Source organism: Lathyrus oleraceus, chromosome 4 (genome assembly GCF_024323335.1).
Source record: "Lathyrus oleraceus cultivar Zhongwan6 chromosome 4, CAAS_Psat_ZW6_1.0, whole genome shotgun sequence".
NCBI lineage: Eukaryota > Viridiplantae > Streptophyta > Magnoliopsida > Fabales > Fabaceae > Lathyrus > Lathyrus oleraceus.
In genome coordinates, this window is record NC_066582.1 from 479,221,551 (window position 1) to 479,246,801 (window position 25,251).

Below are 25,251 nucleotides of genomic sequence, written 5' to 3' on the forward strand. Positions count from 1 at the left end.
TTTATGCTTCAACCACAACCAATGCAATGGTCATCATTTGATCATTAAGGTCTCTACCTATTGCTGCAAGAATCTGTCTTCCACAATGACCCTTGAGAAAACATCCATCAACTCCAATGATTATTCTACAAACTTGGAAACTTCTCTTACAAGCTTTAAGGCACATATATAGTCAGTTTTCTCAGTTTCAATGTATCCTCATTTGGAAATTCGAAACATAATGCAACTCATCCACATTTTCCTTGCATCCCACTCTAACCATTATCTTATCATTCTTTATAAAGTGTGAATCTTTACCATTACTAACAACATAGTTTTCTATTGCATCTTTAAAATCCTCCCTTGTTGAGAACATGGTACCAAAAACCCACTTATAGTCCACAAACTTCTTAGGCATTACAAATCATACATATTTTTCTTAGTGCCTTCATATGAATAATCACTACTCATATCCTCATCAGTTTCCAACTCCTGCGATGTATAATCTAAATATGACAAACCCATATCTATTATTTTTCCTTTACTCCTTTCAACAAACCCAAAATTAAGTGTATCTTCCTCACTTGATGGTACATTATCAACAGAAATAACTTCATCCACCCTTTGTTTTTTAGGTCTTCCATTTTTCTTGTTGGAACTTCCTTTGACCTTCTTTTTCTTTGGTCTACCACCCTTCCTTTTTTTCCTTGAGTTGAATCATCCATTTCTAATCCATCCACCTATTGATCATTTTGGTCAGCAGCAAACCCTCATACTTCTACTAATACCTCATAAATTCCATCATTTTAATACCTCGTCATTAGAGTCATCAAACTTGCACCCCAATGCATTATCATCACTTTGTTTATTAAGGCCATTCTCAACAGTTTTTGCATTGTGTTCAGGTATCTCAGGCAAAGTCTAAGTGTCAGGTATCTCAGGCAGGGTGCCAAGTATCTTAGGTTGTCCCTCAGCTTGTTGTTCAATGGGTTGGACATAAGTTAGTACAGGTTGGACATCAACTACTTCTACTACACCATGTTGGGAAATAGGGTGGACTATGTAAAGGTTTGTCTTTCCATTAGTCTTGGATCAATTTAACAGTTCTATTGCACCAAAGTCATTTACTAGCTCCTTTAATGTACTAGCAAAATCATACCATATTTCAAGTACCCTGGGATACCCCATTTCTTTAACAACATCCAAAATTTCAAAATAACTCTATCTATCACCATCACACGTCCAGTTTGACACAATTCATCCTACATAGTACCCCTATCATCAAATTGTCCCCCATGATGAAAGTCAACATAAAAAACATCCATTTTAGGAAGAGAAATGTACGATGTAGAAATCAGTAGAGCTATAAGGTACGCATGATATGCTTTCACAATTTTAGACCATATAAAAAACATCCATTTTCCTACATGATATGCTTTCACAATTTTAGACCATGTGAAAAAGAAAAATATGTGTTTGGACATAGTAAACAGGATTTGTGTAAGGGTTAGAAATGCATAAATCAAATGATTCAAAATCAATATAACAAGATATAAACATCGGTAGCAGCATCACAATTTTAGAACATAATTTCAAAGGCAAAAAAATTGTATTCACAATTGGTCTGCAATATATCTCAAACAAATTATTTATAATATGATCACGTGAGTGGAGAAAACAGTTTCAAATATCTCCAAGTGTAGTTTAACACTTAGAAGAACATACAATCTTCTGTGTGTTTTTTTAATTTCCAAGAATAAGAAACTTGATAGACCCATATATATGGATGAGATTTATATGAACAAAAAAAGACTCTAGTTTGATGATGATAGTGTGGTCAAAGAGAGCAAATCAGATACATTTACTATGATAGAATGGGTGGTGATTCAAGAAATATTTTTTAAAATTGATTATAATATAAAACTGTTCATAAAAAAGCAACTGCGGAGATAGTATATCTAGAAACCACTAATATAAAACCCCCACACAATCAATAAATAAATGGTGCTCCTAAGAAGGTCAAACCAATACATAATAACAATTCAACCAAACTGTCTTCATCCTATTTCAAACAGGTATACACATTAATGAAATGTCAATTTTTAAAGTGATACACATTGACCTGTATGTAAATGTTAAAAGTGAAGATGATCATGGTAATCATATTTTAACTTTGATGGACAAAGGAGAGAAGAATCATATATTTGTCTATCAACATCTTATCAAAAAGTTGACGAACATAAATAATCATACACAAAGCTATAAAAAAACAAATAACAATCCGATAAAATTCAATGTTAAAATAATTCTTCAAAAAATACTGTTTAAATTTTGTTTAAAATGGAATGGATCCCATAATAGTGTTTTCAAACTAAATTTTGTTTAAAATGGAACGGATCTCATAATAGTGTTTCCTGATGTGATTTTACGTACGTCCGGAAATGCAACTCCGAACGCTTTAAGGGTATTTTCAGATTTTTGAGGGTGTGGGATACAGCCCCCTAAAAATATGACTTATTTTAGGCAAACTGGAATGTTAGTGGTATTTAACTTGTCATATCATGTCGGCATCAAAGATTGTCCAAAATCACTTCATTGCATCTTTCTTCGAATGCAGCAACTATGATATTTTTAATCAAAGAAGTAGAATCTGTACATTGGATTTTATGTATCTTTTATACAAAATTCAGACCCAAGTACCCCCAATGACATTTTCTAACCCCTCTTCAATATAAAGCAGGTTCTATCTGCATTCTTGAAACCAAAAATGGATTTTGAACGTCTTCAATGAGTCTTTAACCAGTCAGTAATTTGAATGCTGCATAAGCTCCAACCACTGAAATAACACAGCAAAATATAACGCTATTTTAGTAATAATATTTTCTTTACCACTCCTTTTTTCTGCCTCATAAAGGAGAACTCAAACTTACCTGTCTCAGTAGGTTTGCAAGAGTCCTAGGCAGTGCTTCAATGTTCCTCAACACAATATAATAGGGAAAGGGAAAGTTGTCCATGTACTTTGAAAATTTCATCTTCCCACCCTCAAAGGATGCTTCCTGGTGTACAGAAAGTCGAAGGTCAGAGGAAAGAAAAATTGCATATCATAAAAATCACTTGTGCTGGAGAATTAATACCATGAGATCCATTATTGACTCCTGAGAGTTATCAAGGAGCAAGAAAGCGACCATTCGGTTACTGGCTAATGCATTTCTAACACACCGCTTTAAGTTATCCTGAAAAAAATATACAATCGAATCAAAGAAAGAAGGCAATTGTTAGGAATATATAACGAAGCAGACAGATTGCTACTCACTTACCTTTTCATGAAAACGACCATCTGCAATTATTAAAACAAGTTGCTGTAGGGGGTTACGTCCAGATGGAAGTCGTGCTTTTACAACTGCCGCGTCTAGCTTGTTGGTCAAAAACTTCAACAGATCCACAACTGGCTCATCAGCTATCGTATTCTCTTGCTTGAATGTCAAATTGGAAATCATCTGTTCCTCAGTCAAAAACAAACAATCAGATCCTTTCAACAGACTCAACAGATGCACACATACCAATGAAAAAGAAAAGAAAAAAATACACTTCCGCTTATCCTGCTAACCTTAACCCCGGCCTCTCCAGTGAATGGCATATCAAAATCATGTAGCAAATTTATGTTTCCTTTTGTTCCGAAGCTCGCAACGGCCAAGCTCCCCATTTCGAGTTGAGACACAGCGCGACATACTGTAACCAAAGCTTCAACTGCAACATCACCACTGCAGGTCTCTGACATGCTATGTGAATCATCAACAGCAATCACAACTTGGTAATCACGTTTGTTGGGTCTGGTCCGCCTAAGCCATATTTTATCCTTACGATAATAACTTGCTATGTATTGTATAACCTGGCATTATGTTAAAGAAGAGAGTAAGCACCAGCATTTCATCAACAGATTCATACTATTTATTATAAGGCTCATACATATTAATATGAACACATCAATTACCTTTTTCATATTTATCCTTTTGCCGGTTTTATAATCCCCTTGGAGCTTGCTGGCCACCGTGGGTTCCAATACAAGACGCAGTTGCTCGGCCAGTTCCTGAGACAACTTTGTAGTGCTAAGTTCATATCTTCTCCACAGAGCATTAGCATTATCTTTCACATGATCAGGAGCCTCACAAGGTTCATGGTATTGTCCCATTTCCTCATCATGCACAGAAAGTTGACTTATTTTATGTGTATTCTCATTCAAGTATGATCTGCTGAAAGAAACTTCATCTTCCCTACGACTTTCAGGATCAAAATTCTCACTAACAAGAGGTTTTCCTGATCCATCCTCTTGAGACTTCTCTATGGCTGACATATTCACTTGATCCCTTTTTTCATTTCTGGGGAGTGAAGAAGAATTACTTACAGAATCTATTTCTGATTTTTCTTTTTCAAACTGCAAATTTGCATCATCTCCAGCACGACATTCTGTATCAAGCTTCTCATCAATGTTTCTATCAACCTGTTCCAACGTCGCAGGTCCCAAAGCCTGAGATGTCCCCTTTTCAAATTCAGAAACATATCCATACTCATCTGCATTATCATCATCCATTTCACCATGATTCTCTAAGTTATCCTCAGGGAGATCACCAGATACATTTATTCTCTCTTTCCTGAAATCAAGCGCATCACCTGTACTTCGGAAAGGATTAGTTTGTTTTTCTTGAGAAAATGTATGCTCGTGCTGTGGAAGATGTGATTTAGGTTGAGTTTTACTAATTCCCCCAGTATTTGACGAGTCTGGCATCGTAAGATCCATCTCAGACATATCACTAGAAGGAAACCCTCCCGTGAGAGCAGGGTTGTCAAAGTCCTGATGGCTATTTGACAAATTTAACTCAGATGTTATATTTTGGGAATCAGATGCCTGCAAATCACCTTTGGACTGTGATTCTAAACCAACAGTGGAAACTTGTGCATTAACCACATCAGAAGATTCAGATGTATCTTTCTCTGGTTCCATGGAATCCATATCACCATTCTCTTGATGTTCCTGACCTTGATCATCTTTTTCAGAGGATACATCAAATTCAGTACATGCTTCTTCCATAATTTCATCAGGTGAGCAGTTCTCACCATCCTGGTTCTCATTATCAGCAGAATCATCATGCCCTTCCGGATCTCCTTCAACAGGATCCAAATCTTCATTTGCATCAAAATCCATCTCCATGTCAGAAGAGTGATCCGGTTCATCCGGTTTCAATCCAGTAGCATCAGAATATGCTTCATCTTTGTCCATATTTACCTCATCAGCATTTTCTTCATCTTCAAACTCATCCTGGGTTGCAGCTTCATCATTTTGAGCATCGCCTTCATCACAACTAGCATTCCCAGATTCATTGATGGCAGAGTCATCCTTGGCTCTTAACTCTTTGTTGCTTTCGTCTTTATCCTTAACTGAAGGTCCAGATTCATACTTTTCTCTTGGATCATTTGGAGTCTCGTCTTCATTCTGATCCCAAATTTTTTCTCCAACTGCTTCACCATCAGGTCCTGTGGGACCCATTTCGGACTCAGGTTCCTCATTCTCACCGTCAGAATCTTCGTTTTCATTAGACTCTTCACTAAGACTTACTGCATCAGCCTGAAAATCCTGATCCATCTCAATGCCAGTATTATTGCTGTTTGGCACTTCCTTGCAATCGTCTTGTTTTTCCTTTTGCTGCAGCATTGACAAAAGAACATGACACATAGCTTGAGAATCTAAATTTGAAAGAAAAATTGTCAAAACACAGAAAAAATATAAGACTCAAAAACTAACCTGTTCACGGGTTCCCAGTAGCTGATCTTCATCAGTAATTTGATCACTGACATCATTCAATCCAATACCTTCCCCCATGCCAGTCCCACTTGCATCTTCAGATGTATTGAGGGTTCCATCGTCCTCATTTTCTGTTGGTGTTCCAAAACCTTTTGAAAATACAGAAACTAAAATATTTGCTATCACATGAGTTGTTACTGATACCTGCAAATCAATATACAAAATTAGATTATCCGACCCAAACAATAATGAGATACTGACAATTGATAGAATTTTAAGAATGTTCTAAAATATGCGAATTGCATAACATATAGCAGGCTATCAAGGGAGAAAAATATGCTGGTCCGCAGAGTGAGGTGAATGAGTATTAAGCTTACTGATCTGTGCAAAGCAAAGAAATTTTTCAAGAGCTCGTCACTGAATTTCAGTATTAGACCAACAAGCATATGTAGATTTTGGAAATGGGCTCCTACTTTGCAAGAATAACTGCTAATTTTATCGTCACAACAATTCACCAGCTTCTCCTACAAGCAACCATAGTATTTTAGTCACCTAGCAAGTAAGAATTAAAATAACCTGCAATTAAACAAAACTTACTCCAAAAGTGATTATTTTGAAAAGATCATCACACAGCATATCCAACTTGAGATTTGACACAAATGGGTGGAATTTACATTCACCAATGTTAATCTCTAACTCTCCATCCATTGATTCTTCATCCACTGGCGCACATAAATTTTCCAACACAGATGCAATGTGTTGATATGTGGACTTAAGGGCTTCATCAAACCTAGCATTAGGCTCCGCACACTGCCTTTCGCAAAAACGATCCTTCTCGGATGGATCTACAAGTTTAGAATTTGCCTTTATTGCAGTGGTATATTCTTCCTCAATAGATTTTGCCTGGAAAAATAATAATTGTAAGTCCCAGGTTTCTCATTCAAATTACTGGACTTCAGATAGTTAAATCCAATGGTTAAATACCTTGTCGATTACTTCTTGGAAATGATGAACCAGAACATTTTTAACTGAGCTTCTATCGGTACCCTGCTCTTGTCGTACAAGAAACTGATCATTAAAATCCTTTATGGCCTTGAAATTTTCAGAAACCAGCTGCCGCATTTCTTGAGTAACAACAGAAAAACGTGAAGAGGCCATTGCAGTGACAGCTTTTGACCCCCCAATTAGGTAACAATCCAATGATTCCTGTGATTATGTTTCCCATGAGTACAAGGCCATATGTAAATATCGCAAATTTAAAGAAACTCACAACCAAAAACCATTACATATTCACCTTTGATTTACAGAACACTGGTAAGAATTCTTCAATGGAAGCACTCATCATACTTACTGAAAGGCTTGTTTTTTGACAAGTGCTTAAATGGCTATTTTTTAATATCCTGAGTAAAAGCAATTCTCCATTTGATATAGCACAGAGATTATCAAATATTTGCTGCATAAAAGTATATCAAATAGATAAATATAATTAATATGAGATGCTAAAAATAACGTAGCAAATACAACCATCTAAAAATCATCATCACAATTTTACCTTCTGTTGCCACAGGCATTTGTAAGTGGCAAACTGATTCGGAACAATAGAGCACATAAAGTTTGTACTGTTATCAGTGGGAGAGGAAAATGAAAACAACTTTCCCATAGTAGATGCACATTCTCTAAAGTGTTTCAATTTCTCGCCAAATGCACTGGCAGCAGCAAGTTGCTTCTTTTGTATCTGGACAAGCTGACTGAGGAAAGAAATGGACCTATGAACCTAAAGAGAACCAAGTTCACATTCAATTTACCAAATCCAAGACAACAAAATAAACTTATAAGGCACAGAGAAAGAAGAGTTATCATATTCAATCCTACCAGATAATGACGAATGCGATTAAATAGACACAAGAACCAATCTTTTGCAATGCAAAGAAAAGGAGCAAGGTGATGAGATACAATGAAAAATAGCGGAGAAAGAAAAGGAAGAAAACCAAAATGCAATTACTAAAGTATAAGAATAAAGAGAATTATTGATCATGACCATAAAATTTTATATGAAACAAATCAGAGACCTTGTACAGTTATACTACCAATATTTAGAAAAATACGCTTACCTTTTGAGTACCTATATCACCGTGAGGCTTGATGCATATCTCCTTCAGAAGACGCACAGACATAACACTCTTGAAGTAATGCTCAATCGCTGTCTTCCACTCTGTAAGAGAGGTTTCTTCGGTGGCATCATTATCTTTGAGTTTAGCATCAATCTCCAAGGATGGAGTAGTGAATCTACTGTTTTCTAGAAGTAGACACTCCATTTTTCCAGAAAGCTCAATAAACCACCAATCTTCATTTTGATGCTGTATATTTTTAATAAAAAGATAGGAAGAAAATTAAAAAAATTAAAAAAATTAAGAATAAAAAACCTATGTTGTTAATGCCGGATAGAATGGTATAGCACCGACCCCCTGAAATGCTATAGTGGTACTGCGGGGTGGGCGCTATTGCAAAGACTAAAAAACAGTGTGCAAAGTGAACATAAATACACAAAATTAAAGACACCTCCACACTCAATAATCAAAGAACCAAAATCAAAACCATAAAATTCAAACAAAGAAAAACATCACTGCACCAAAAGTAGGAAAATGTAACAATTGTTTATGAACATAACAAAATGCAGAACATAATTTTACCCTTAAAAAGGTCTGAATTAGCATTTATACCCTAAAAAAATACAAGGTTTAAAAAAAGGCTTTGAGGAATTTCGCTCCGAAACCCCAAAAGCGGCTGTCATAGCGGTTTAGTGGCTGCCATAGCGGTTTGGGGCCACAGTAGCGGCCACTACACCAGCAATTGTTAACCGCGGCTCGTGGGCCAAAAGTGTCGCACAAACTCTACTGCCACTATGCTACTCCGCTATAGCATGCAATTGACAACATAGGAAAAAACAAAATATTTTACCAATTCTTAAGTAATAAGTAATCTAGACAATCATGAAAAGAAACAGCTAAACTTCACCCACCTTGTATGATGTCAACCCACGCTCTGTGAAGAGTTTGAGAAGTTGATCAAAAGCTTTTCTCTTCCTATAACTCTTTTTATCGTCCTTCCAAATGTTACCAAAGTCAACTGCTTTACTATAAAGTTTTTCAACCATATGCCATGCAGCTTTCCATCCTTCTAGGTTAAGTGTATGCTGGGAATCACGACAAGATCTCAATATGTTTCCATCTTCTGCACGACATACCAGTTTCTCAGTATTTTTAAATAAGAAACAAAACTGACAAAAAAAAGACTAGAAATACCAAAAATAAAGTGACAAGAAAACAAGGAAAACCTTCAACATTTTTCAGTTGTAAAAACAAAACATTAAATGCTGATGTTTTCTTATGCTGCAAATTCTGAAAAGCATTGTCCAGCGCCATGCTGCAGTTTTCAAACCACATCGACCTACACCAGCAAGTTCAACTTGAAAATTAAAAAATATTAAATATTAAATACAAAAGTCCATGAGCTGTCAGATAAGATAACCTGTTTTCATCACTGAATAATGGCAAATCCGTAGCATTACTGATTGAACCCTTAATTAAAACTTCACGAAAAGGTTCTTGCAGAATATCCTTCACCAATAAGAAGAAAGCACCATATATAAAAATATCCAAAACAAATTATAACGATCACTGAAAATACAAATTATGAAAACACCGCATTATAAGAACTGCTATCACGACAAAAATGCTCTACAATTTCATAATGGATTTATAAATTATGGATGCTGCTAGGTATCCACAATCCAACAGAGACTGCAATTTTAATATGCATTAAGAAAACAGATATGAAAACATGGTTATATAAGAAGAACTGCTATCACAACAAAAATGCTCTACAATTTCATAATGGATTTATAAATTATGGATGCTGCTAGGTATCCACAGTCCAACAAAGACTGCACTTTTAATATGTATTTAAAAAACTGATATATAGACACCGTTACACAAATATTAAAATGTTATGCTGTAAAGTATCACAAACTGCAAGAAAGATCAAATATACATATTTTATAGCATAAAATATAAAAGGCGCACAATATCGATAGAATGGACCCGTTCAATGGTCGGGATAAGGGATGTGAAAGGATAAGCTATCATATCCTGCATAAACTTAGTGCGTGTTAAACCAACGGGACTGTAACTCTATTACGTTTCCTATCTTATTGTGTTCATTTAGTTAAAACTGCATCTTGAGAGGAGGGTTGGGCTAGACATAAACATCGAAAGATAAAGAACTTGTTTACCGTTACTCCGATAAAATTTTTTTTACGATCTCCTAAAATATTAAAATATTGAAATTCATAAAAAAAAATTTAAAAAATAATAATAATTGGGAGGAAACCAAAACCTAATATGAAGCCAATAAAGCTAGATAAAAACATATTTAGACAGAGTTCTAACATGAAAAATGCATACCGAATGCTTAAGTACTTGAACGATGTACTATATCCCAAACATGAAAGACGATACAAAGTTCTTGGAACATATTGAAATTAGAAAAGAGGCCAATAGTTCACATAAAAAACTATGTCAAGAGAAGCAACAGTGAAATATGGTAAAAAAAAATCAAGCATCATCATAACATATAGTAAAATATGTTATTTACATAACCCAATAAACAGCTTGATACTTACGGTAAACTTTTGTATAAGCTTTTTCAGCTTTTGCCGACTCTTTTTCAATCTTTCAATTGATGCATAACTCTTATCATCCTCCCATCGACATAGTTTCACCAATTCTTTCAGTTCAATAAAAATTTCCTTCCTGCTAGCATCAATGTACTTCGATACACTGCACAGTTGCAGAATTATGCATTCAAACACATAATGAGCCCAATGAAAAAATTAAATAAAAGACAAGAAATCAGACAAACAACAACCAAAAGGAACTCACTTTGGTAAGAACTGCACGTAATATCCAAAAGTATTGTACAAGAATGTTGGCATCCGACAAGGACTGCAGTGTTCAGTAATGAAGAAAAAACACTATTATATTTGCAAATAAAAGTAATTTCACGACAAAATACTCATTTGCAGCAAAATATGATGTGCCAGGAGATTTTGAAAAAAAAGTGTTTTCTGGGTGAGGGGATGGGCAAAACATAATGGACTAAATTACTTACTGGCATCCATAAGCGCTTTCATTGTTTTTATGTAGAGGAAAAAATAACTTGTAGAACTATAGATATACCTGGAATTAATTTTCAGGCATGCACTGGTATGATTTTGGCCAAGGAAAGCATAAAGAAGCTGAAGACGTTTTCTAAATTCCCCAATGCTGGACAACTCAATGAAATCTTTCAGGCTATAAGATTCATATGAAAATAAAAGTTACTCCAGAAAACAAGCAACAAAATCTAAGAGATGAAACATCAAATAGTAGGCTGAATCTTAATTATAACTTACCTTTCGACAATTGATTGATCAGAAGTAGTCGATATAAGAAGAGAGTACAGAGGAAACCACAACTGCAGCAAGAGTGAGACAAAAAGAAATAAGCTATTGTGGCATAATATAAATCAGGATATCATCAAAGAGAAAGAAGCAACATTTAGATCAACAACTTCCCCTGGTCTTGAAATACACATAGAACTTTAAGCATCATTATTTTAATATGACAAGAAAAAGAAGGTAACGATAATTTTCTGCCCTAGAGTAGTATGTCAAATTATTTCCATCCAGTGGGGCCACCTACTATGGTTTCCGCTAGCGGATCACCCATCAATTATTTCCACGCTCTAGTTATCTAGTCCTGAGCGTGAGGGGGGTGTTAAGAGTCCCACATCAAATAATATATGGTCTGAACATGTGTTCATAAGTGGGGACAATCCCCACTCTTCAAGTCGGTTTTGTAGGGTTGATCTAGGTCCAACCACATTTCTTAACAGATACAAATTACGATAACAAAATGAAGGGACATGCCACTTACTTTTTTAGCATTGTTCTCATACTGATCTGTCACCTCATCAAGCAAAGCGGGCCAAGAACCCAGTTCTATCTTTTGCCATGATGACATCAGATCAAAAACAGATCTCAACTGATCTGCAGATGATTAAAACCATAAAAATTGGTAAAACACAAAATAGCCAATTACAGCTACATTAGTTAAAAGAAAGTGCATACTTGCGAAGGTGAACTTTGAATGATTTTCTTGCATAACTTGAGCTTTGTGAAGTAAAAACTGTAACCCTGAAAAAGCCTGAAGAGGAAAGAATAGATGAAGACTAGACAGTTGAATCCTGGATGAAATTATTTTGCTTTCAAAATTGTGGTAGGGCATATGAATATATGACAACATCATTAGCACTAGAGGTTCAAACTCCTTTCCAATTCTATTGATCTCTACATAGAAAACCAAGTTTTGTAAGAGATGGGAGTGTAGTCACTAACGGATTATTACCTTTGCTAGAGGGATATCAGATGGAAGAGTCAGGAGCATGTCAATGACAACCAAAAAATTTTGAAGATCATTCTGCTCTTCCCACTCATTTAGATTGGAGAGAAATTGTTGTCTTAGGGGTGCAAGTACTTTCAGCATTTGTTCGATCTCGTGAGCATTTGAATCCTTGTTTCATAAAGAGCAAAAAGATGAGCAGGTCATAATGCAACCTTAAATAAAAAGAAGAAAAAGTCAAAGGCTCCAAATATAAAAACAACAGAACTGGGAAACACCTTGTAAAAATTGTATCTATTTGCAGATTCGGGTGATGAAAGAAACTTCCTTCCATAGTCAATAGAGAGATAAAATAAGTGCTCTGGAATAAGTTTCGCATCTAAACTGGCCAAATTTGGAGAATGGACACCTGAGAGCACGAAAATATTTAGAATTAGAAACTATAATATAAAATCTTGAGCAATGCCCAGACAGGAGTTCAAATTATCACCTTCGATTAAATTGATACCCAATTTATATGACTCGCCGAAGGAATGCAACCGGTCTTCATCAGAAATTTTAAAGATTCCAGGCTGAAAAAATAAATCATATAACTATGAGATACCAAAAAACTGCAAACTAAAAATAAATAAAAATAAAAAATAAAATAAAATAAAAACAGCACTAGTATAGATGGCCAACCACTGAAAACAAATTATCACACAGGATGAAAATTACATGTTGAAATAGTTAATCATTATTAGCCTCGATAATATTTGATTCTATCTTTATTGTGTTTTTATTTTAACTCCTGAAATCACACCTTAATTAGTGGAGCGTTTTTATGTACTCTTTGCTATAAAAGGAGCACCTTTATATCTAAATAAACATACTTTCTTAGAGTATGGTGACTTGGAGAAGGAGAATTACATGGAGCAACCTCTTGGGAGTGTAACCTAGTATGCAAATTGCATAAATCTTTACCTCTTGGGAGTGTGACCTAGTATGCAAATTGCATAAATCTTTATATGGCTTGAAACAACCACTCTGGACATAGTTTGGAAGATTTAGCAAGCTATTGCAAAAATTTGGGATGATCTGTTGTGAAGCAGATCACTCTGTTCTTACCAAATGCTCCTCATCAAACAAAGATATTTATCTAGTGGATTATGCTGATAACATTGTGATTATAGGTGATGACTCTGAAGGCATCAAGGCATTAAAACAACAGTTATATCAGAACTATCAGAACTTTCAGACTAACCATCCTTACAAGAAATTCAATCTCAATCAAGTCTAACTCAACCTTACCAAACCGGCTTGAAAGGTGTGCCACTATTTATAAACTCATCTCAAGGCTTATCTTTATCCTATGTGAGACTTGGGTTTTCCCAATATTGACAAAAAACTTAATTAATCTACAGCCATAGAGACCATTATTTATAAGACTCTTATCATATTTACAATATTGCAAATCATATTCTAACTTAAAAAAAGAAGTCAAGGCTACACTAACTCACAGCTTGGACTAGATCACCAGATCCAAACAACTGATTGTGAATGAGAACCACATTGTCAAGGATAGACTCTTCCAGATGCTTCCATTCTTCATCCGATATTTCATATACCTCTGAGGACTCCATCTGATTAATTGAACAAGATTCATTTCAGATGACTAATATATACAACATCGAATCCATTTATTACGAACAGGCATCTGGCAAACAAAACAAATCTTACTTGGTCAGTGGATTTTTCTTCAAAAGAAAATTCTTTCCATTCGGAAAATGCTTCAGCTGCACTTGAATTTGCAAGAGCCGGTATTTCAACCTCAATAACACTCTCAATTTGGAATTCTCGAGACTTAAACTTGAACTGTTGAGCATCATAATCGCTTTTTGATTTAGCATCAACTTTCATTTTCATCCAAAGGCTGGAAAACTCATCAAATATTCTTTGCAAAAGCTGGTAAAGAAGATATAGTGTGTTATAAGCAAATAATGATTTCAACGGATTCAAATAAAAATGAATCAGTTGGCACACAAAAAAAGAGCATGGAAACTGACCATATAAGATTTACAGTCAATTAGTTTTGCATTTGCTATAGAATATGCAATTTGAACAAGAATGTTACAGTAGATCGTAGCTCTACATCGCACAGACACCTGATTTCAGAATTCAGATAACTAATTAACAAAACAAAACTTGTACAATAAATATTTTTTTTATATTAGAATTTGAACTTAATCCAATTATTTATTTACCTTCGTATCGGAAGAAATTCCACTTGAAAGAGTAATAAGTCTTTCCATCAAACCCACATTCAAATAAAAGTCTGTCCCAAAATCAACCCTGTATGATGGATGCAAGTCTAACCCAACATACTCAACAGAAATGAACTTGAATGAAGCAGCTCGGGGGAAGCGCATAAGTACATATATTGTTTCCTGTAAATCTCATGATGTCAGCTTCCAAATGTAAAATAAATGAATTTATACATGAAAACGTTCAAAAAATGACAATTACCATAACCAGGTTGATGTTTTCATGCCCAACTTTTCTCAAATATTCTTTTTCTAAAGTGCTTGATAGAACAAGTGATAACCCAAATTTCATCTCATACACGGCAACTTGAATTGGTTGAATAATGTCATTAAATGCTGAGTACTCATCCATCAACCGATTAATGAAACACATTGCTGTTTCCTAGAATCCAAAATAAGAAATAAAAATAAATGTCAGCACAAAGATAATAAGTTTTGTACATCCTTGGAGAGGTGGCTCTAAGAATATGACAAATGAATATAATTTAAAATTTGCCAATGAAATTAGTATTGTTTTTCTTTCATCCTTTCTTCTACCATGATAAATTATCTGTAGTTTCAAGAAGAACATAATAAACAGGATTATCTGATTGCTTAGATGGAAGGTTAGTCTCAAACCAATAACCAAGGGTGGAACTAAGGGTGGGACTGGTGCAAATATAGGGCTTGGCAAGATCGCTGGGATGCAAAATAATTAATACACTTACTCTAGTCCTGGAAAGTTTATATCACAATGGTTTAGTTTCTTCTAAATTCAAATATGAATCACATATCAGACTTTGGCAGGATTTGCAGGTTGTGGATTTCACCCGCTTAGTTTCTACCTTTGTTACAAGAATATCTGATTAGAGGCTAATTTTACAATAATTATATGACCACTAAACTTCATAGTTCAATTCTCTTGTGGCATGTTCAATTCTAAACAGCCATTGTTGCCACGTTTGATAACATTGGATCGACTTGATGACATTTTGAGTGAACATTACAACAACAACAAACAACCAGACTTTATCCTACTAAGTGAAGTTAGCTACATGGACCAAACTATGTCATAATGTTCTATCAAAAAGCATGTTTCTATCCAAAACTTTCACCTCATCCAGGTACGCAGTGGCCCTAGCTCATTTGACACTGTAATTGAGCCGTGCAATACATTGCTTCCAGACAATGACTTAGCATTCACATTATTATGTATTTGATTCTTGTCATAGAGATACGACAAAGTTTTACATTGGTTGTCTAAAAGATAGTATAAAGAAGACTTATAGTAGAAAAGATAGTAAAAACTAACTTAGGTAGTTTGGACATGTAGAAAGAAGACCCAAACACTTTATAGTAAGGAGAGTAGATCAAAAAGGAAATAATCAAACCGCTAGATGAGAGATGAATGATAGTCCCTGGTGCAAGAAGTTGATTCCCTTAAATTTCTAATAACTTCTCAAGTTTCTATTAAATCTAAAAATTACTATATATTGAATTTCCATTTCTTAATCACTTCAAACACAAATGAGTTTGACAACTTCTACTTTTATTATAAATAAGACAAATTTACTAACAGTTTTATGATGTTTTTAAATCTATTGACAGCAAGATGATTTAAATGAAAATAAATTTTTATTCAAATATTATAAACAAAATATGCAATTATCATATTCATATGACTACAAACTAAATACTAACATTTAAATGAGACAACTAAATATTTATACACAGTAATCCAAATTAAGTCCATCTTTATAATATTCCTAGATATACCTGCCAACTGTGAGTGCGGTCAATAACTTGTTGTAGATCCTCTGCTTCAACATTACTCACCAAAACTTCCAAAGCAGCAATGTGATTGAGAAACTCATCACATTCTTTCATCAACTTCTTGTATTTCCAGGATTCAGAGCGGAACACAATCTGAGTACAAGACAAATATAATAAAAGAAATTGAAAACAACAGTGAAGCACACCCACAAACATAAACCAAAATAATTTCCGCACTTTCAGTCAAATTATATATAGAAACTGGGAAATAAAAGTTTGAAAGATATATTTCAAAAAATAATAAAACATTAATAACTCCGGCATACTCTGCAAGCATATATGAGAGTAATGCCTGGAATTGACAAAAGAATAAGCCCAATTTCTATTTAAACAAATTTATCACAGCATATGTTAATAAAATTATAGGATTGTTTGATCCAACTAACTGACTTTGCCAAGTGTGAGACAGGGCTTGAGTTTTGCTGTTGTTACTGACAATTTTTCCCTACCTGACCCAGATGGAAAACAACGAACATTGTTCAACTATAAAGGCACCAGAACACACTGCCACGTGATAATGACAGTATTAACATATAATCTAAAAGCACTAAGTTAGTCTCTTGATAGAAGAAGAAGAAATAGGATAGGACAAAAGAAAAAATGGGTAGTTGCAACTCGAGAAAGCAATGTTTTTAAGAACTTCTTATCACGAACCATCAATTCAGAGAAGAGGCACCGTTTTTATTTTGCAAATGCATCATATAAGCAAAGACTAAATATTTTTAGCAAGGATACAGTACATTTGTAAAATTCAATGCACTTCACACAAACAAAATCTATCAACAAGAATAAATGGGAATCAATTATTAAAAACACTTAGTTTATACTAAGATTCTATGCTTAAATATACATGAGAAAAATAGTTTGAATATTTAGATAGAAAATCAAGGGATAATATAAAAACCTTTCTTTGCAGCTTTCTACGTTCTGCCTGAAGCTTTTCTAGCCTTTCAGCCTTTCTTTTATCAGCTTCTACTGTCAAAAACTGTCCTGCTAAATACCCGCACTCTTTCCGCACCTGAAAATAATTTAATAAATGAAAACAAATTCACTCAACAGACGTACAGAGCTATACCGTGTAGGAACTGTGATGACGATGATGAAAACAATTGGGTGATGTAGCAAATAATAAACAAGACCTTAATATAAATGTTATCTGTCAAATCAAAGCACTTTTTGGAATACCTGAATTTCAAGTTCAAGTGATGATATTGTTTCTTCGAGCTGAGTGTACTTGCAATAGTGCTTCATGGCAGGATCAACTTCATTATAGCTAAGCAAGAGATGAATGCGCAATGCTCCAATGTGCGCCCATGCACAACCAATAGTATAATTGAAATTAAAATCTGTTACATATGAAGGAGAAGAAGAAGAAAAAGAAGAAGAAGAAAAGTTAGAAGTGGCGAGGATTAAAATTATGAACCAAAAAGTTTGTACTTCTCTGGCCATAGATAAAGGCAAAAATAGTCAGTAATTATATATTTTGATTAATTGAGGGGGGAGACAAATAATTACCAGAAGTAGTGGACTGAAGATACAGCTCCCTAAGCAGGGGAACAACGAACTTATTCACTGAGTTTTTCAATCTGCGGTGTCGTGATGAAGCAACAAGAGTGCTCACCAACTGGATGCTTTCTTCCTACATTCAGTTAACAAGGGAATGAGATTAAGACCACCGAAGTATTCAATACAATCAATGTACTTTTATATACACATTTGCAAGTATTCTCCAACTAAGAGCATCAATAGTACAATATAAACTAGAGTAATATATGTCCTCCCATGTATTCCATGATTTCCTTGTGCAGTGAAAACCTCCCAAAAGCCTAACATATTTGTTAACTAAGGGATAAAGCTCATGATTAATTTTGAGTCAAATGCCATCCCAATAGTTGATTAGCCCTACATGTTCAGAATATCAGAAGAACACGGATAATTCAATGACAACAAAACATGTTCTCTTATTTTCTGACCATATGAAATTGAATGAAGATTGTAACTAAAATTTATATTTATCTCAACATTCAGGAGTTAAAACTACAATTAAAGAACCAATGAGGTTTATGTCAAAATTTGGATTAAGTTCCTTATGTGTTTGGTGTTCTTCAAAAGCAAATTGTGAATTATTTATATAAAATAAGCACATGCATGTGTGTGGTTTTATATGCGAACAGCCTCATAGACCACTACGACAGCTTAACTTCATTTAGCATTATTCTGATAAATAAGTTGTATAGGTATTCATCATAAGGGAGGAGAATATATCTTAGAAAGTATGATTGAGCCTAACTCATCTATACAAAACCGGATTGTGATGTGAGGATTGTCCCCACTTATAAACACAACACATGTCTTATCTCTAAGCAATGTGGGACTAAATCCACCCCTTCAAACCCATCACAATGTAGATGTCGGAGACTGCAATTAAGGCAAGTCAAATGTTGCAATTAGGGAACTAGGTGTGGACCGCAATGAATGCGTAATTTGCAACACACACCCTTACGCTAAGGTCTCAATGAGCTTGAAGAGTGGATGATGCCGGAAACCCAACAGCCTATGTAGCACGGACACCTCTAAAAAATGTGTCCGTATCCGTATTGGGGTCGGACACCTGCACCGACACTTGTGATTACGTTGTCAGTGTCGGGGTCGTGTTTGTGGTGTCCGTGCTTCATAGCCAACAGATCAAGGATAGGCTCTAATACCATCATACAATGTATGATTGAGCCTATGTCATCCCTACAAAACCGACCTTTAAGGTGAGGATTACACAAGTTTTATAAACACAACACAGGTCATATCTCTAAGCAAAGAGGGACTAAATTGTATTTTTTCAAACCCAACACAATGTTGGAGACTGCAAATAAGGCAAGTCACTACTCAACTCTAACAAAGTATTATTATTAAAATAAAAACTAAAAAAAGTTCATAAACCCAAAAACATTGCTTTGGATTTATATATAAATAATTAGGAGTTCCATTGACCAATAATATTGTTTTCCACAATATATTTGTGGAAGATTAGCACATATCAAATCATAATCATTTGATTATGATTTGTTAAGCTGTTACAAAACAGTGGTGTAAATAGATTTATTCTCTATTATTATTATTTCCTTATTTAGGTAGCAGCAATTATAGGGAGTTATTTCTCTGTTTATTAACAAGTTAGTACAGCTTGTTGTATCCTATTTATACCTTACAATGTAATAGTTCCTAACACAATGAAATATATAATATATTTCTATATGGTATCAGAGCACAAGATCTGAACCATCCCTAAATCATGAGCACCACCCATGGCAGATACTAAAGCAGAAAATTCAGCCAACAGTTTGGCTGAAGGACATGCTCTTCCTATCACTGGTCACAAATTGAATGGCCAGAATTACAATCAATGGGTGCGCTCAGTCAAAATTTACCTTCAAGGAAAAGGGAAGGAAGGTTATATCACGGGAGACTCCAAGTGTCCACAAAAAGGGGGATTCAAACCTCGAAAAATGGCAACTAGAAAGCAGCCTAGTAATGTCATGGTTGCTAAACACCATGACAAATGAAATTGGAGAAAATTTCATGTACTATGACACTGCCAAAGAGATGTGGGATGCCGTAAAGGAAACCTACTCTAATGTCGACAATACATCTACAATTTTTGAAATCAAGAGCATACTCCACGATTTGCGTCAAGATGACCGCTCAGTCACAGAGTATTTTAATACTCTCAATCGTCACTGGCAGCAACTGGATGTATATGATGAAGTTGAATGGAGCTGCACGGAGGACAAAAAGAAGGACAAAGAATTGGTGGAGAAAGATAGAGTCTACAAATTTCTATTAGGTTTGAACACAGAACTTGATGAAGTTCGTGGGAGAATCCTTGGAACCAAACCTCTTCCAAAAATTCGAAAAGCATTCTCGGAAATACGAAGAGAGGAGAGCAGGAGAAAAGTGATGCTTGGAAAATCCAATGCAGTCCCATCTATAGAAGGATCTGCAATGGCAGCAAGGGGAGATCAGCGTTCTTTCCAAAAGAAAACTCGGCCTTGGTGTGACCACCGCAAGAAACCGGGTCATACCAAGGAGACATGCTGGATCATTCATGGAAAGCCATCAGAGCAAAAATGGACTAAAAATCGGGACAGCAGGGGGAACACAGCTGAGGTAAATTCTCACTCATCACCATTCAACAAGGAGCAAATGGAAGCCTTACAAAAAATGCTTCAACAAACAATTGGTACAGCTACTGTGGCACAAAAAGGTAATCTTTTTCATGCTCTAAACACTAGCATGGGAAAACAAAATTCATGGATTATTGACTCAGGAGCATCTGATCACATGACTGGAGATTTGACTGTCTTTGATAGCTATTCTCCATGTCAAAATTATTCGACGGTTCGAATTGCTGATGGTACCCTTTCTAAGGTCATGGGTAAAGGTTCAGTCATTATTTCACGAAATATTACTCTTAGTTCAGTACTGTATGTGCCTAAACTTGATTGTAACTTGCTATCCATCAGTAAACTTACAAAGGATTTGAAATGCATCACTAAATTCTTTCCTAACCTGTGTGAATTTCAGATTTTGGAGTCGGGGAGGACGATTGGCAATGCTAAAGAATGTGCTGGACTCTATATCCTTCAAGCTGAAGCATCTAAACCAGAATCCGAGGCAACCTCTTGCGCTGTAGTTCTGCATGTAGTGAAAATTCTGCAATGCTGTGGCACTATAGACTAGGCCACCCAAATTTTATGTACTTGAAAAAAATGCTTCCTAAAGTATTCAATAAAAATCAGAAGTTATTTCAATGTGAAATTTGTCAATTGTCCAAACATACATGCAGCCCCCACCCACCTCAACCCTATAAACCTTCCCAACCTTTTTATGTTATTCATAGTGATGTATGGGGACCATCGCGAGTCAGAAATGTAACTGGATCAAGATGGTTTGTCACCTTTATTGATGGTTTGTCACCTTTATTGATGACCACACACGGATCACTTGGGTCTACCTTATGAAAGACAAATCGGAAGTTGGTAGAATATTTGAATGTTTCCATACCATGGTGTAAACACAATTCCAAAGCAAGATTAGAGTGCTTAGGAGTGATAATGGTCGTGAGTACTATAATTCTGCACTAAGCTCATACTTTACGCAACATGGAATAATACACCAAACCTCATGTGTGGATACACCTCAGCAGAACGGGATTGCCGAGAGAAAGAATAGACACCTCCTAGAAGTAACATGATCTCTCATGCTAGCTACAAATGTCCCTAACCATTTTTGGGGAGAAGCTGTCCTCTCTGCAACCTATCTAATAAACAGAATGCCTTCCCGAATCCTTAACTTTCATACGCCTTACTCCACTCTCCAAACCTTATACCCAACCAATCGCATCCTTACATCTATTCCTTTGAAAATATTTGGATGCACAACCTTTGTCCATAATCTTGACCCCAACACAGTAAACTTGACCCGAAATCCATTAAATGCATATTCCTCGGCTACTCTCCTCACCAAAAAAGGGATACAAATGTTATTCACCTCAAAACAAAAAATTCTACCACACCATGGATGTAACTTTTTTTGAGAATCAACCATATTATCCCAAAGTTGGCATTCAGGGGGAGAGCATCTATCCAATTGAAGTGATAGAATCCCAACTTTTGGAACTTGAGCTAACTGAACCCAAACTCACTGCAGAGGCATCAAAACCTACACCTGAACCAAATGAAAATGCAACAGAAACTGCAGAACCTACACATGGACCAGAAGAAACTACGTTAGAAAATGTAGAGGAAATTGCAGTAGAAACTACAACCCCTACAATAGAAACTGCACCAGAAAACAACGTGAAAGTGTATTCCAGGAAGAGCAAGAAGGGAATAGAGTCCTGCACAGCTCCTTGGCAGAACCAAGAAACCTCCAAGACTCTAGAAAATGACGTTCCCTCAGGTAATACTGCTCCTAACTCAGTGAATGTTGATGACATTAATATTCCTATTGCTTTGAGAAAAAATGTAAGATCATGTACTAAAGATCCCATTGAAAGATTTGTATCTTATGAAAAATTGTCCCAGAGTTACAAGACGTTTGTAACAGCCCACAATACACATATTCCAAGTAACATCCATGAGGCACTCCAAAATTCTGAATGGGCAGCAGCCGTAACTGAAGAGGTTCAGGCCTTAATTAAGAATGGCACTTGGGAGATCACAAGCCTACCATCAGGGAAGAAGCCGGTAGGATGCAAATGGATATTCTCCATGAAGTATAATGCAGATGGGAGTGTAAATCGGTACAAAATTCGACTTGTAGCAAAGGGATTTACTCAATCATATGGAGTAGACTATGAAGAGACTTTTGCACCGGTGGCCAAACTGAACTCAGTTAGAGTTATTCTCTCTTTGGCTGCAAATTTAGATTGGTCACTCCATCAACTAGATATCAAGAATGCCTTCTTAAATGGTGACCTAGAAGAGGAAGTTTATATGCAGATTCCTCCTGGACTTGAATCATCCAGCACCGCAAATATGGTGTGCAGGCTCCGAAAATCCCTTTATGGCCTCAAGCAGTCTCCAAGGGCGTGGTTTGATAGATTGACTCGAGTTGTAAAGAAAGACGGGTTCAACCAATGCCAATCAGATCACACTATGTTTGTTAAACACTCCATGGAAGGAAAGGTAGCTTTGTTTATTGTTTATGTTGATGATATCGTTATTACAGAAAATGATTATGATCAAATTGATCATTTAAAGGGACTTTTGACAAAGGAATTTGAAGTTAAGGACTTCGGACAACTGAAGTATTTTTTAGGGATGGAAGTTGCTCGAACGTATCTATGTATCACAAAGGAAATACACCCTTGACTTACTTCAAGAAACTGGAATGCTTGGGTGCAAAGCAGCTAATACACCAATAGAACAAATAAAAGGAAGAGAAGATGGAAGTCCTTAACTGAAGTATTTTTTTAGGGATGGAAGTTGCTTGAACGTATCTATGTATCACAAAGAAAATACACCCTTGACTTACTTCAAGAAACTGGAATGCTAGGGTGCAAAGCAGCTAATACACCAATAGAACAAATAAAAGGAAGAGAAGATGAAAGTCCACCAGCCGACAAAGATAGATATCAAAGTTTAGTTGGGAAACTAATCTACCTATCTCACACTAGGCCCGACATTGGGTTCGCTGTAAGCTTGGCTAGTCGCTACATGTCAAATCCAACTGAGTCTAACATGAAAATGGCGAATAGAATCCTCCAATATCTCAAAGGCACACCAGACCGAGGCCTCCACTTCAAGAGGAATTCAAACAGGGACATTGAAGTTTATACAGATTCAGATTGGGCAGGATGCTCCACAGATAGAAAATCGACTACAGGCTATTGTTCATTTGTGTGGGGGAACCTAGTAACTTGGAGAAGCAAGAAACAATCTGTAGTGGCGATGAGTAGTGCAGAAGTAGAATTTAGAGCTATGGCCCTAGGTATTTGTGAAGGAATGTGGCTTAAGAGCATGCTAGATGAAATCAAAATTCTTGTGAACCATGTTGTGAGGTTACTATGTGATAACAAAGCTGCTATAAGCATTGCAAAGAACCCAGTCCAACATGATAGAACAAAACATGTGGAAATTGACCGACACTTCATTAAAGAAAAAATTGATCAGAAGATTATAAATATTGATCATGTCCCATCATGCAAGCAAACTGCAGATATCTTAACCAAGGCTCTTCCAAGGAATACTTATGAAAATATCAAATCCAATCTGGGTATGATAGACATCTACCACCCAGATTGAGGGGGAGTGTTGAAGATTAGCACATATCAAATCATAATCATTTGATTATGATTTGTTAAGCTGTTACAAAACAGTGGTGTAAATAGATTTATTCTCTATTATTATTATTTCCTTATTTAGGTAGCAGCAATTATAGGGAGTTATTTCTCTGTTTATTAACAAGTTAGTACAGCTTATTGTATCCTAGTTATACCTTACAATGTAATAGTTCCTCACACAATGAAATATACAATATATTTCTATAATATTTAAATAATTGAGAAACAAACAAGCAATGCCCAACATCTTTCAAGTACTTCACCAATATAACCAACATAAGACATTTTCCAAATGCCCATGACTCTTCTTTTTCAAAAGAAGAAAAGAAGTCAAAACAATATCAAGAATTTAAATAAATAAAAAGAACATACTGTAGCCATGTTTCTCTCAAAAGAAGAAAAGTTAAACTTAATTGCAGCATATTGATCTGCGTCAAACGATTTCCTGTGTGCATAAATAATCTGCATTGAAGCAAAACAGTGAACATGAATTAGTTTAACAATTTGAGATAACTTCTGTACAGTCTGTGCAATGAATGATGGATGATAAAATATATACGAAAAAATCAATAAATATTACCTGCTGGAAAAGGGCACGAGCACCAGACATAAGAAATTTAGGAAAATATTCCCCATGATGAGAGCAATTCCACAAATTGGACAAGGACACTCTACACTTGAGACATTGCACCCAAAACTCCTTGATAGCATGTGAGCTTTTCCTGAATATGTGATGAACAATGATAAGAAATTCTGTAGGACGTGTAACGATGGATGTGACAATCTCATGACTCAATATCCACAAGTAACAGATAACAAATACTCGTATACAACAAAACATACAATCAGGAATAAGATGCACATTGACTAGTATTTAACCAGAATGTAATGGAAGAAAAATACCATCAGATTTCAATTCAATAGTGATTTGTCTACAAAAGTATTGGTAACTATCCTGTATTTAGGGGCGTTTGTTTAATGGTGGTAAATATCTCAGATTTAATCAGAAAGACTTATCCATGTTCTCTCTGCTTCAGTGACATTCAATTATTGCAAGATCCAAAAACTTTTTATCAGTAA

At 35.5% G+C, this 25,251-nt stretch overlaps 1 protein-coding gene across 1 annotated transcript in view; it reads right to left on the reverse strand.

Moving 5' to 3' along the window:
• Window positions 1-2,513: 2,513 nt before the first annotated feature.
• The window catches only part of LOC127076323 (midasin), a 44,472-nt gene continuing 21,734 nt past the window's right edge, over window positions 2,514-25,251 (reverse strand). The window contains exons 42-77 of the mRNA XM_051017943.1: window positions 24,752-24,893; window positions 24,544-24,633; window positions 17,847-17,970; window positions 17,517-17,677; window positions 17,236-17,349; window positions 16,275-16,424; window positions 14,722-14,901; window positions 14,460-14,642; window positions 14,262-14,360; window positions 13,936-14,160; window positions 13,716-13,838; window positions 12,707-12,788; window positions 12,495-12,625; window positions 12,223-12,387; window positions 11,946-12,021; window positions 11,752-11,864; window positions 11,229-11,290; window positions 11,014-11,127; window positions 10,717-10,779; window positions 10,458-10,614; window positions 9,305-9,393; window positions 9,111-9,223; window positions 8,796-9,007; window positions 7,888-8,133; window positions 7,329-7,550; window positions 7,071-7,229; window positions 6,761-6,982; window positions 6,374-6,679; window positions 6,154-6,300; window positions 5,777-5,980; window positions 3,971-5,677; window positions 3,587-3,868; window positions 3,297-3,476; window positions 3,114-3,212; window positions 2,910-3,035; window positions 2,514-2,815 (exon numbers count right to left, since the gene is read on the reverse strand). Coding sequence (XP_050873900.1) covers window positions 2,783-2,815; window positions 2,910-3,035; window positions 3,114-3,212; window positions 3,297-3,476; window positions 3,587-3,868; window positions 3,971-5,677; window positions 5,777-5,980; window positions 6,154-6,300; window positions 6,374-6,679; window positions 6,761-6,982; window positions 7,071-7,229; window positions 7,329-7,550; window positions 7,888-8,133; window positions 8,796-9,007; window positions 9,111-9,223; window positions 9,305-9,393; window positions 10,458-10,614; window positions 10,717-10,779; window positions 11,014-11,127; window positions 11,229-11,290; window positions 11,752-11,864; window positions 11,946-12,021; window positions 12,223-12,387; window positions 12,495-12,625; window positions 12,707-12,788; window positions 13,716-13,838; window positions 13,936-14,160; window positions 14,262-14,360; window positions 14,460-14,642; window positions 14,722-14,901; window positions 16,275-16,424; window positions 17,236-17,349; window positions 17,517-17,677; window positions 17,847-17,970; window positions 24,544-24,633; window positions 24,752-24,893 — 6,901 coding nt within the window. The 3' untranslated portion in view covers window positions 2,514-2,782. The remainder of the gene's footprint in view (window positions 2,816-2,909; window positions 3,036-3,113; window positions 3,213-3,296; window positions 3,477-3,586; window positions 3,869-3,970; window positions 5,678-5,776; window positions 5,981-6,153; window positions 6,301-6,373; window positions 6,680-6,760; window positions 6,983-7,070; window positions 7,230-7,328; window positions 7,551-7,887; window positions 8,134-8,795; window positions 9,008-9,110; window positions 9,224-9,304; window positions 9,394-10,457; window positions 10,615-10,716; window positions 10,780-11,013; window positions 11,128-11,228; window positions 11,291-11,751; window positions 11,865-11,945; window positions 12,022-12,222; window positions 12,388-12,494; window positions 12,626-12,706; window positions 12,789-13,715; window positions 13,839-13,935; window positions 14,161-14,261; window positions 14,361-14,459; window positions 14,643-14,721; window positions 14,902-16,274; window positions 16,425-17,235; window positions 17,350-17,516; window positions 17,678-17,846; window positions 17,971-24,543; window positions 24,634-24,751; window positions 24,894-25,251) is intronic.